At 45.6% G+C, this 12,774-nt stretch overlaps 1 protein-coding gene across 1 annotated transcript; it reads left to right on the top strand.

The window, feature by feature from the left end:
• The first annotated feature begins 2,756 nt into the window (after nucleotides 1-2,756).
• On the top strand, nucleotides 2,757-4,931 carry LOC120709905. The gene is made up of 6 exons (XM_039995533.1): nucleotides 2,757-2,880; nucleotides 3,083-3,171; nucleotides 3,555-3,701; nucleotides 3,945-4,068; nucleotides 4,486-4,760; nucleotides 4,839-4,931. The coding sequence occupies exons 1-6, from the start codon at nucleotides 2,757-2,759 to the stop codon at nucleotides 4,929-4,931; spliced, it is 852 nt and encodes a 283-aa protein (XP_039851467.1).
• Nucleotides 4,932-12,774: the final 7,843 nt, after the last annotated feature.

Genomic DNA, 12,774 nt, shown 5'->3' with positions numbered 1-12,774 from the left:
ACAGAAGATATGAACTCTACTGCATAGCATAAGCATCAATTTCTGCATTACGATGGCCCCCTTTAAGAATTTATGTTACCTTTATGAAGTTCTTTACTCTTTACTACATCGCAGATACATGTGTATGATGATATTCCTTAATTATATATGTGGTTCGATTCTGAAATATAGTGACATTTGCACACTATATTGCTTAAACTGTATATACTTATGTTAGAATTTCCCTATGGAAATTATTCCGTACATTCAACACAATGCATTTCATGCATAATTATGTGTCTAGGTTGTTCACGCATATATCTATGAAGTGCTTCCTCATTAGTTTTGTGGCAAGGTCCTGATTCCTGTGTTGACCTTCTTCTGGTCTCTCTATGTGTATGTGTTATGGACTTCAATTGTTTATTTCCTGTTACCAGAGTTAATACTCCTATCTGTGTTTATCTAGTTCTTCGTTGAATCAGCGCAGCAACAAAAATTTGGTCATGTATGACAGACATCTGTGTTTTAAAATAGAACTGTGTTGCTATATGACTTCAGTTCTGCTTTCTGTTGTGTAAAAAAAAATGTAGCTTGTTTATGCTTGGGTGGTGAATATCTGTTTTTCTTTACCTGACATACATTGCTTTTGCTTGTCTCTGCATGTCCTCTCAAGTCTCAACTTGTTGCCTCAAGTAAGTCTTTCTAGACATGCTTTTTGATAGGTGCTGTGCTGCTAGCACGTCAACTGATGCATACTCTGCTTTCCAGTATTCTAGCTTTGGCACAGTTATACACCTATCACGTTATAACTTCATCTGTAAACTTTTTAGCTTGGTACACTTGCCAACCTCTCTGTTTGTTTGCGAATTATCTTGTACTTGAATATGCATGATGGACATTTCAGATAATGTACATGGGCTCGTTCTAGGATCTGCAGTTTCGATGGTCTTTTTTATTCAATCCTATGCCACATGATTTTCATCTATGTTTCTCAAATGCTGATATAAATAAGTGCTGATCAAAATTCTCGGCTTATGTTCTCATCATACTTGGGCATTCCCATTAAGATAGTAATCAGTGTTGACTATTGAGCCATGTTAGAGCATATCCAAGAGCTCTTGTATCTATGAATAGCTAAAATCCTGATATAGCTATTATGTAAAATGAAATCCAACAGTTTCTCCAAAATCCAAAAAGGAATGCTAGCGTTCAGCGCTATGCAAATATGCCCAGCGGCACCCCTTGAATAGAAAACAAAGATAGAAGACGAGGTAGATAGAGTTTCTGTTGGATGAGAGTTTTTTTGTCTTCTTTTTCTATTTTTAGATAACTCACCCAAGATAAAAGAGCTCTTGGAGATGCTCTTAGTTGTAATCTTCAAAGCTTTGTTCTCAGTGAATTTCCGATGGATAATAATGTGTGGTTCTTTCTTTTATTTATTCTGGTCTTCCCCACAACATAAATATTTGAATGTTATTTGTTCTTTTTTTTTTATGTTGAACTGTAAAGTAGTTGCAGGGCGTGCCCTGATGAATGCCAACAATCATGCCCTGTCTTCCATGTGATTTGGTCTTTAGCTGATGAGCTCATCGCATGCTTATGTTACTAGTCACTTGGCAAGTGATGGATGTCCATGTTGTGCCTGAACTATATTGCTTATCTCTCAATTTCGTCTCAACTTGTTGCTTCAAGAAAGTCTCCCTAGCCATGCTTTCAGATAGATAGGGATCCTGATAGGCTTTCCAAGCCTGTCAACCTGCCTATACATGCTCTCTACTTTTAGATATTCTAACTTGTCTCAGTTTGTTCTTTGTAGATTCCACCTAATTTTAAAATTTTTAACTTCCATTTCAGCCATCCTTCCTGTAGGCTTGCCTTATCTCTTACTCTGCATACCGAACGTTTTCAGATAACCTGTGCTATTGCTGGAATAAGCAGTTTGGATGGTATCTTCAGTTGAATTTGTTTAAACAGCTTGTGCTGCATGATTTTTGGTCGATGCTTAAGTACTGACACAAATAGATGCTTCTCTTCCTATTGAATTCCTTCACTGGTGTTTTTCCTTTTAAATTCCTTCAGACGTTGAATGCTAGGTTTGGACTGTGGACAGCTAGTAGCAGAGAAAAATGCTCTGCCGAATCTTGAACGACGGTTACCATGCCATGAGCCCATCTGTTGCTGATATCCTGCCATTATACACTTGTGGAATGAAAGTGGACATCTATGTTGCGTGCTCTGAAAGATGCATGGTGGCAAATAAGCCTCTTGACTGATTTTTTTTTTTTGATAATTTCCTCTTGACTTAATCAATTACTATACTTTGGACTAACATTTTTGATGGTACACAGTTCCCGTTCAGTCTTTTGCACTTTGTGCTCATTTGATGAGGCAGGCGGCCGCAGCCTATTGCCACTGAAACACATGCCTGCAGATGAGGATTCAGGAAGTGGAAGCTCCTTGGAAAGTTGGAATCGTCCCCGCTTGGACGCCGACCGCCGTCTCGGTACTAGTTCGGCACATATGCGGCGGCGGATCCGAGTCGAAGGGGAGGGCCCACCCGTCAGCGTGAGGTCGAGGGTTTAAAGCTGCCGGGGGAGTCGCGTGCTACCCTCTTGGACTTGGGTTTGGAACTGCCGAGCGCCGCCGCCGCCGCCGCCGCCGCTCTCCCCTCCCTCTCCTTCCCACCTTGTCCGATGCAGCACCCCTTCCCCCTGCGCGCTTCGTTCGATCGCAGCGACGCTCCGCGTCATCGTCGCGCCGCGGGACCGGCCGAGACGATGGACGCCCCACTCCTCGCGCCGCGCCCGCCGGCGCGGGGCTCGCTGAAGGGAGCGGCGGACGAGAAGATTGAGGCCGCCCCCGCCGCCTGCTGCCGCTTCTGCCTCGATTCCGGTACGGGCCTATCCCTCCCCCACCTCGTTCGTTTCCGCTCGCGGTCGGGCTTCTTCCTCGCGTCTCTTGATTAGCCGGCCGGGTTTAATTGTGTTGGAAGGGGTTGTTGGTAGCTAGGGTTTAGTTTTCGAGGTGATCGATCGTGTATTCGTGTTATGCTCCTGTTGCTGATCGTGAGGTTCTTCCTTCAATCCTTCTCTTGGTTACGGTGCAGGTGGTGAGCTGATCTCGCCCTGCATGTGCAAGGGGACGCAGCAGTTCGTGCACCGCTCTTGCCTTGACCACTGGAGGTCTACCAGGGTAATGCACTAATGCCTGCTCATTTGCCTTATTGTTTTTTTCATCTCTGTCAAATTCCATCCACCTATCGCGCCTCGTTTCTGTTCTGACGCTTTTAAGTTTCTAAGCGAAGTGTATATAGAGTTGGAGCATGTACGACAATATGCTTTTATATTCTTAGGAAGCTTTTTATTAGTTAATTCCAATGTAAGCAGCCTACTCAATAAACTCTTAGGTGGCAGCAGCTTGAATGTATGCTACCATGTATACGGGCTTATGGTCAGTAACTTTTGATGATGAAGAAAGAACGGGATAATTGCTAGCTACTATAATCTCTCATCCATTGTTTGGTCAGCAAGGTAGCACTAAGTTTTGTTGTCTTGACGACGTATGTATATCCTCAGGAAGGAACTGCCTTTTCACATTGCACAACATGCAAGGCGCAATTCCATCTACGGGTGCAATTTCTCGAGGGAGACGGGGGCCGTAAAATGAAGTTCCGTCTGTTCGTTGCAAGGGATATACTGTTTGTCTTCCTTGCCATCCAAATTGTGAGATCACCTTTTTCCTCATTTGTCTCTGTTGCTGTTTATTTCATTGTCATATTAGCGCTATTATAGACTACAAACAGATTGCATATGTATGCTACTTCTATTGATGAAAACAGAGTTATCCTTTGTTAGTTTAATTGAGCATGTACTGTTGTGAGTTCATCATGCAGACCTTATCTTATTGAATGCGCTGTGCAAGGTACTTGTGACAGACATTTCATTTGCTCTTCTTTGAATTTTCAGGCCGTTGCTGCCATTAGTGGTGGGGCATATTGGCTGGATAAATGTGGGCATTTCAGGAACAGATTTGCTGATGGGTGGGTTCACATGCTTTCAAAGCATCCTGTGCCCTTTTACTATTGTGTTGGTATGTATCTTCTCCTTCAACTGCAATTACAGTTCTAATGAAGTTTGATGTTGTCTGATAATGCAGTGTGTACCCACTAGCTGAGTGCTAGGCACTCACTAAATATCATATATATTGTAGACATATATCAATTTATTTAGTAAATTAGGTTTTCTCTGCTGTAATTAATCCTAAACTCTTATCTCACAATTTTATTTTCTTGTGCAGTAAAAATTGAAAAATATATTCATTCGAATTCAAACATGTGATGTCAGGAAATTGTGAATCCTATCTCCTTCCAAAATCAACACCATTGCAATTATCAGGCAACCATAGCTTTTTAGATCGCATTTTTAACAGATTTATTCAAGTACAGGATGTTAGTATCTACTTCTAACAAGATTTCTACTGATATCTGTGCCAAACAAATTGGTTCAGGTGTAGTGGTGTTTTTTGCACTGGTTGGAGTTTTTGGGCTCATATTACACTGCTCGACGTCCCCATCTTCCAACAATGATTTTCCATGCTTCGCTAGATCCTCAAACCGCAGATCAGATTCATCAGACGATGACGATGACTTTACTGTTGTTGTTATCATTGTTATTGTTTTTGCCATCATCGGAATTGTGTATGCCTTTATTGCTGCAACTATTGCTGTCCAGCGGATCTTTCAACGACACTACCACATACTTGCTAAGAAGGAGCTGACAAAGGTAACCTGGTTAGAGGCTCTAATCTATCCTCACCATTTGACTCAAGCTTCATTAACCAGTTCACTTTTTGGTGTGCAGGAGTATGTCGTGGAGGACCTCCGGGGGGGTTACACACCACCAAAGCTGGACCCAGAGCACGAGCAGCGCTTGAAGAAGCTGCAGCTCATGTAGCTGCTGCTTTTGCAACTCATAACTTAGCATGATTTGCAGCAGTTGAAAACTTGGTTCAGTTATCCTGATGGATGTCTGCTGCAATATAAATAGAGCATGGTTAGCATCTAAAACATTAGCGTGATGTATAGAAGTGGAAGGGAATGTGCATACTGCAGATTACAAACTGAATCAAATTGATTCAATCTCATTCTTTTTCACTAGAAATTAATTCCCCTGCAATATTTTGTCCCATATGTTTATCACATTATGTTCTACAAATTATGCATCCTGCTATGCTCACTTCTGTAAAATTATCTATCATCAGAATTATCTGTGAACTTTTATTTTCTCTGTAGAAATCCAGTTCTGCATTTTACAAACAAGCTTGGTTCTGTGGTATGCTCATGACCATGAGGAGGAAGGCTCTTTGTGATATCATTTCTTTTTCTTCAATTGCATGATCTTGAATTCTTGAAAAATTAATGAGAAAAATAATCTTATGTTTAAGGGCCCAGTCCTAACATAGAAAAGTAGTTGCTCAGTCTAACTCGGCATTACTTCTGTGGCCAGGCCCAGGTACCTGGGGTTTAAATTTTAATTAGGTTGAGACTTTTTTTTAGATTACACAGTACAGGGTTTAAATTTTAATTAGGTTGAGACTTTTTTTAAGATTACACAGTACAACTCAGACATTCACAATGCACGCACACTCACACTCCTATGAACACATGCACATAAACCATACCCCTATGTCACAATGCGCGCACACTCACACTTCTATGAACACACGTACGCAAATACTACCCCTATAAGTATCTTCGAAGACTGAGCCAGTAAATCCTCGAGATTGACGAAGTCACCATAGGCGCCTCGCTGTTGACGGGAACGTCGCCTACCGCTGAATGCACAACGCCGTTAAATCTTAGAATATTCACTCCCATGTGAAGTCGAATCCAGGACCACAGATGCTACCAAGGCTCTTGTAACCACTAGGTTACAAGCCCTTTCGCTAATTAGGTTCAGACTACGGCACAAAACTTTGTTAGCTCAAGCGCTGGTCCTCTCCTTGTGTTAATGGTTAAACATGAAATCCGGATCAGAAATACTGAGATTGAGCAACATCAGGAGATTTCATGTGTAATCCCGACAAGGAGTTTGTCCCTCTTAGTGTTCTGATGGCAAAATAGCTAAAATCGTACCTAAATTATGGGGCTCGGTTTAATTTGGTCTCTTAACTATGAAAACATTCAATTTAGTCCCTGAACTACTCTAACTAACCCAACTCCATCCTTGAATGTGACGTAGTCTACTCCAGTCTCCAGTCGTCCTCGGTCAGTTTGGGGTGTGAAATACCTTTTTTACCCTCTATCCATAAAGCATGTTTAAACACGGGTAGCTTCTAGCCCGCATCGAGCTGCTCCCTCCCCTGCCATTCATGACCTGTGTGCTACCTAGGAGGGGTGATGACCTAGCTGGAGAGGGAGTGGTCAGCTCGATGTGGGCTGGAAGCTGCTTGTGTTAAATCTACTATATGGATAGAAGGTAAAAAGTGTATTTCACACCCTAAGCTAACTGGGCGGTGATAGGAGGAGATTACATGGCTTGCCACATTGGATTCAAGGACGAAATTGAGCCAGTTAAATAGTTCGGGGACTAAATTGAATATTTTTATAATTTAAGGACCAAATTAAGTCAAGATTCATCAGGGATGATTTTAACTATTTTGTCAATTTCTGATATCACAGGCATGCACAGCGCAACCATCAGCAGTATCACGTGTACAGTGTACTGCGGTTAGCAAACGACAGGGAACACACGCACAGAAATATGGGCCCAAGAGCCACCGGGTTCGGACATTTGGCCCAATAACGCCGAACCCTAAGCAGCTCAGCTAAAGAAGCGGCCGCCGGCAGCAGGCAAGAACTCGGCTTCACAGTCCACACTAGCCGCCACTTCACTTCGCTCTCCAAACCAAAGCCCTCACCGCTCGGCTCCGCCTCCACGCCGCCGGCGAGCATGGACCTGGGCGGATGGCGCATTGCAGGCATCCAGCATATCCGGCCCTTCAGCGGCGAGGACGAAGGTACGGACAAGGCGCTCAAGTTCGCGTACGGGTCCCTCTCCCTCCCGCCCCCGCCCGCCACCCCCGACGCGCCCCTCGCCGCGTGGTCCGGGGCCCCGGACGACGGCGTCGACCGCATCAGCCGCCTCCCCGACGAGATCCTCCGGAACGTCGTCGCCCGCCTCCCCGTCAAGGACGCCGCGCGCACCGGCGCGCTCGCCTCGCGCTGGCGCGGCCTGTGGCGCTCGGCGCCCCTCGTCTTCGCCGACGCCAACCTCCTCCAGGGATGCAGAGAGAACCCGCTCTGGCGCCCGGGGCTCGAGGACACGCTCGGCGTCACCAACGAGGTGTCCGACATCCTCGCCGCGCACCCGGGCCCCTTCCGCTGCGTCCACATCACGTGCTGCTACTTGGACATGAACAGGGAGAAGATCAATGTCATGTATACTAATCTCTGTATATTGGACTGTCTTCGTATTTGGGCCATGGGTTGTGTGAGTTGTAATGGCCATGGGTGTGGGGAGTGCGTGAGATGTTGCGGCTGCGACCGCATATATGAACCCGTGTGACCGGCGTGTTTTGAGCATCGATGAAATGAATTAACTTCTTCGTGAGCTATCTCTTTCTTCTTCCGTGCTCCGCTTCTCTCCCTTCCGTGCTCTACTTTTCTTCCCAAAACTCTCTTCTACCCTGGATCTCTCTCTTGTATCGTGATCATCTCGAGCTCGCGATCGGGACATCACAATTGGTATCAGATTCAGCCTATCCTTGGCGTGCCTCTGTCCAGTTTCGCCCTCGCCGCCTCATCCCCGGTCTAGTCCGCCTCCCCGGCGACTAGATCCGCCCCGCCGCGAATCCTTCCGATTCCGGCGTCCACGCCCCGCCCACCGACTCCCAGTCGGCGGCGGCCACGCAAATCGCCGGTTAGCCGCTCCGGCGCCGTCGACCATCACGTTCCCTTGCGCCGCTTAGGATTTTAGTTTGGGGATTTACCTGTTCTTCGCGCGGCAGGGCGTACGAGTTCACCAGGGCTCCTAATCGACAAGCTGCGCACACCCGCCAAGTGTGTGACGCCATGACGGAGATGGAAGATCACCTCGCCAAGTTGTTCGACGAAAAGTTCAAGTCCCTCTTCGATCAGCTTGAGGCGGTGGCCACCGTGAAGACACAGATCTCAGAGTTGGACGCCAAGCTCACCGATCAGGCCGGGCGCATCGAGCAAGTACAAGCCAAGGTCGACCTGACGATGACGTCGGTTGCGAACTTGCAGCAGGAGCAGCTGCAGGTCGCTCGTGCTCTGAAGACTGCTGCGCCACCGAAGTTGCAAATCCACGGACGCGACGGCGCTGGGCTGATGGGAGCGCATCCCATGTACCCACCGCCACCGGCTCCACAATACCTTCCTTCTCAAGTGGTGTTTCCCCCTTCCCCTGCTGCTACTGATCCACATGTCTCTAGTTCGGATCCGAGTGCTCTTCCAGGGGCAGGTTCTTTGGTTCCTTTGGGTACTCATCTATTCATGATGTTGGGGTCGAGGATTCAGTGCCCAAACGTGTTTGGCTTCCTAAGATGGATTTTCCAGTATTTGAAGGGTCTGATGTCCAAATTTGGCTGGATAAGTGTAAATCCTACTTTTCCCTGTTCCAAATCCCTGATGCATTTAGAATTACTGTTGCTACTATGAATTTGTCTGGTCGTGCATCTCACTGGTACTAGGCTCACAAAGGATACTTACGGAGTTCAGTCATGGGAACAGTTTGAACAGTATGTACTCTCTGAATTTGAGGTGAACACTCACAGGGATAAGATGATGGAATAGTTGACTCTGAAACAGTTCGACTCTGTTGCTGATTATAAAAAGCAGTTTGAGCAGTTGGTGTATCACATAAAGTTGTTTGATAAAACCGTCAGTGAAACCCTTCTAGTGTCACAGTTTGTATCGGGACTTAAGGATGAATTGCGCCCTGCAGTGGAGATGCAGTTACCTGACACAATGACTAAGGCTGCTACTCTGGCTGCTGTCCAAGAATCTCTGTTGAGCAGGAATATAAAGAGTTTCACTAAGTCTCCCTCCTCCAAGGCAGTTTCTCCTCCTGCAAAGCTTGATACAACCTCTCAGTTTTCTGCTGGTGAACTTTGGAAGGCTAGACAACTGAGGGAGTTCAGGAAACAAAATGGCTTGTGTTACAAATGTGGCGAAAAGTTTGTGCCAGGCCACAAATGCAAACAGCCAGCTAATCCAGAGTTAAATTTCATCGCTGTGGAAGATGGGGGTGATGGCGGTGTCATATTGTCTGATGACCTATTGGATGTGCTGGAGTCTCCGTAGAATATTTTTTCACCTGAGGATGTGTTGGTTTCTCTGAATGCCATAACAGGTGCTGAGAAGAGCAAACTGATTAAGTTCAGAGCCCTCGCTTCTAACCAAGTGGTGCTGCAGTTACTAGACACTGATAGTTCTCACACTTTTATTAGTGCTAGAATGTTTGATAAAGTTCCTTGTACCCTGGTGGATATTCCTCCCATTGAGGTCAGAGTTGCGAATGGCCAGACAATTCTCTATTCTCAAGTGGTGCAGAACTTTAGCTGGTGGATTCAGGGCACTACTTTTACTGCTGATGCTTTGGTACTTCCTCTTGGTGCTTATGATATGGTACTCAGTATGGACTGGCTAGAGAAATTTAGGCCAATGACCTGTGACTGGCAGGAGAGATGGGTGCAGTTCCACTTACAGGGCAAGCTGATTAAGTCGCAAGGTGTCGTGCCTCAGTCTGACCCTACTATTTCCAGTATTTCTGCTGAGCAAGTGGTCAAAGCTGCCAAAGGCAATGACATATGGGCTATGGCGGTTTTGCAACCTGCCCTTGAGCAATTTTCTGACACTATACCCCCTATTCCTGCTGCCATTAAAATGCTGATCAGCCAGTATGATGAGGTGTTCAAGGATTCTAACTCACTGACTCCACAAAGAATGTATGACCATGCTATTTCACTACTTCCCAATGCTGCTCCAGTAAATTCCAGGCCATATAGATATTCACCACTACAGAAGGATGAAATAGAGAGGCAGGTCAATGAGATGTTGTCTGCTGGTTTAATCACACCAAGTATGAGTCCCTTTGCATCCCCGGTTCTCTTGGTTAAGAAGAAAGATGGTTCCTAGCGCTTCTGTGTCGACTACCGGAAGCTTAATGACATTACTGTCAAAAATAAATTTCCCATGCCTATCATTGATGAGTTGTTAGATGAGTTGGCTGGTCCATGCTACTTTGCTAAGTTAGACATGAAGTCAGGATTCCATCAGATTAGAGTTCTTCCTTCAGATGAGCACAAGACTGCTTTTAAAACACATCATGGCCACTTCCAGTTTAAAGTGATGCCATTTGGCCTCACCAATGCTCCAGCCACATTCCAATGTTTGATGAATGGTATTTTTGCTAAGTACTTGAGGAAGTTCGTGCTCATTTTCATGGATGACATCCTGGTCTATAGCCCCACTCTTGAGGCACACATGGAACATCCGAAACTCGTGTTTGAAGTCCTCAAGGAACACAAGCGAGTGGCTAAGTTCAGCAAGTGTACTTTTGCCCAAATAAAGTTGGAATACTTGGGTCACATCATATCTGGTCAGGGAGTTTCTACAGATCCAGCCAAGCCAAGACTCGAGCAATGATGCAGTGGCCCGTTCCTTCTAATGTCACTGAACTAAGAGGCTTCTTGGGCCTCACAGGTTACTACAGAAAATTTGTGAAGAATTATGGGCTGATTGCCAAGCCGTTAACTCAGCTGTTGAAACTGAAACAATTTGCCTAGTCTCCTGAGGCACAACGATCCTTTGACCAGCTCAAGGAGGCTATGGTGTCTACTCCTGTGCTGGCACTTCCAAATTTTGCTGAGCCCTTTGAAATTGAAACAGATGCCTGTGACTCTGGTGTTGGTGCAGTGTTGTCTCAAAACGGTCATCCTATGGCCTTTTACAGTAAAGCCTTGGGGGTCAACAACCAGAAGTTATCAATCTATGAGAAAGAGTTTATTGCTATTTTGATGGCTGTGGATAAGTGGAGATGTTATTTGCAGCGAGGTCAGTTTGTCATCAAAACTGATCACAAGAGCTTGTGTCACTTACAGGACCAAACACTATCTACTGATTGGCAGAAGAAAGCAATGACAAAGCTAGCTGGCCTACAGTTCAAGCTTCAGTACAAGAAAGGCTCTGAGAACAAGGTAGTTGATGCACTTTCCAGAGTCGGACATGCTATGGAGTGTTCTGCAATTTATGGTGCTACTCCCATCTGGCCGCAGGAGGTGCTTAACTCCTATACTAATGATGTGACAGCCCAGCAACTACTTACTGAATTGGCTGTTGTTAGTCCAAATGCTGAAGGGTTTTCACTGCAGCATGGTCTTATCTATAAAGGCACTACGTTGTGGGTGGGCAACAATACTGCCTTGAGAACTAAAATTATAGCTGCATTTCACTCTACAGCTGTGGGGGGTCACTCTGGTGTTCAGGCATCATATCAACGAGTGAAGAAGCTGTTCTTTTGGCCTGGACTGAAACAAGAGGTTGATTCATTTGTCAAGCAGTGCTCTGTATGCGAGCAATCCAAGCATGAACACTGCAAATACCCAGGGCTATTGCAACCACTTCCAATTCCTGAAAATTCTTGGCAAGATTTGTCAATGGATTTTGTGGAGGGTCTTCCCAAGTCAGACTCTCTCTCTGTGATCATGGTTATTGTGGACAGATTTACTAAGTTTGCTCATTTCTACCCCCTTAAACACCCATTCACTGCAAAGACAGTGGCTCAAGTGTTCTTTGACAATGTTGTGAAACTACATGGGGTACCCAAAACTATTGTATCTGACAGAGACAAAGTATTCACTGCAACATTCTAGAAGGAGTTATTTGCCTTGCTGGGAACTAAGCTGCAAATGAGTTCTGCATATCACCCTCAGACTGATGGCCAGACTGAAAGGGTTAATCAGTGTCTCGAGATGTTTTTGAGGTGTACTGTTCATGACTCTCCTAAGCAGTGGCACAAATGGCTTGGTTCAGCTGAACTGTGGTACAATACTAGTTACCACACAGCTCTGAAATGCACTCCCTTCAAGGCACTGTATGGTGTTGAGGCCAACCATGGAGTTGTTCCAGTCCTCAATGCAGATGGTTCTTCTGAGGCCACCGACTTTCTGCAAGACCGCCAACTCATCTTGGCTACTCTGAAACAAAATCTCCATAACGCCCAGAACAAGATGAAGTCATATGCTGACAAGAATAGGACTCCCCGGCAGTATCAGGTTGGGGACATGGTATATCTCAAGCTGCAACCTTATGCTCAGACTTCTATCGCCAATCGACCTTTTCCCAAGCTGGCATTCAATTTTTTTGGCCCATACAAGATACTGGAGCGCATAGGCAGCGCGGCTTACAAGTTGGAACTACCTGACACTGCTCTGATTCACCCTGTCTTCCACATTTCACAGCTGAAGTCGTTTGTTCCTGATTTCACTCCTGTGTTCTCTGATATATCAGCCTTGCCTCGGTTGGATACAGTGGAAGTGGTTCCTGAAGCTATTATTGATTGTCGCTTGGTGAAGAAAGGGGACTCGGCTGTTACTCAAGTTCTGATCAAGTGGTGTGGACTTCCTTCAGACATGGCTACCTGGGAGGATTATTATGTGTTGTAGGCTCGCTTTCCTGCGGCACTAGTCTGGGGACCGACTGATTCTTGAGGGCGGGGTGATGTTATGTATACTAATCTCTGCGTATTGGACTGTCTTCGTATTTGGGCCATG

Source organism: Panicum virgatum, chromosome 5K (assembly GCF_016808335.1).
Source record: "Panicum virgatum strain AP13 chromosome 5K, P.virgatum_v5, whole genome shotgun sequence".
In the NCBI taxonomy this organism is placed as follows: Eukaryota; Viridiplantae; Streptophyta; class Magnoliopsida; order Poales; family Poaceae; genus Panicum; species Panicum virgatum.
This window is presented reverse-complemented; position numbering and strand designations above follow the sequence as displayed.

Coding starts and splice junctions, on each gene's coding strand:
- LOC120709905 (XM_039995533.1), top strand. CDS start 2,757: ATGGACGCCCCACTCCTCGCGCCGCGCCCGCCGGCGCGGGGCTCGCTG. Junction 2,881..3,082: donor CCTCGATTCCGGTACGGGCC/TATCCCTCCCCC, acceptor TTGGTTACGGTG/CAGGTGGTGAGCTGATCTCG. Junction 3,702..3,944: donor TCTTCCTTGCCATCCAAATT/GTGAGATCACCT, acceptor TTGAATTTTCAG/GCCGTTGCTGCCATTAGTGG.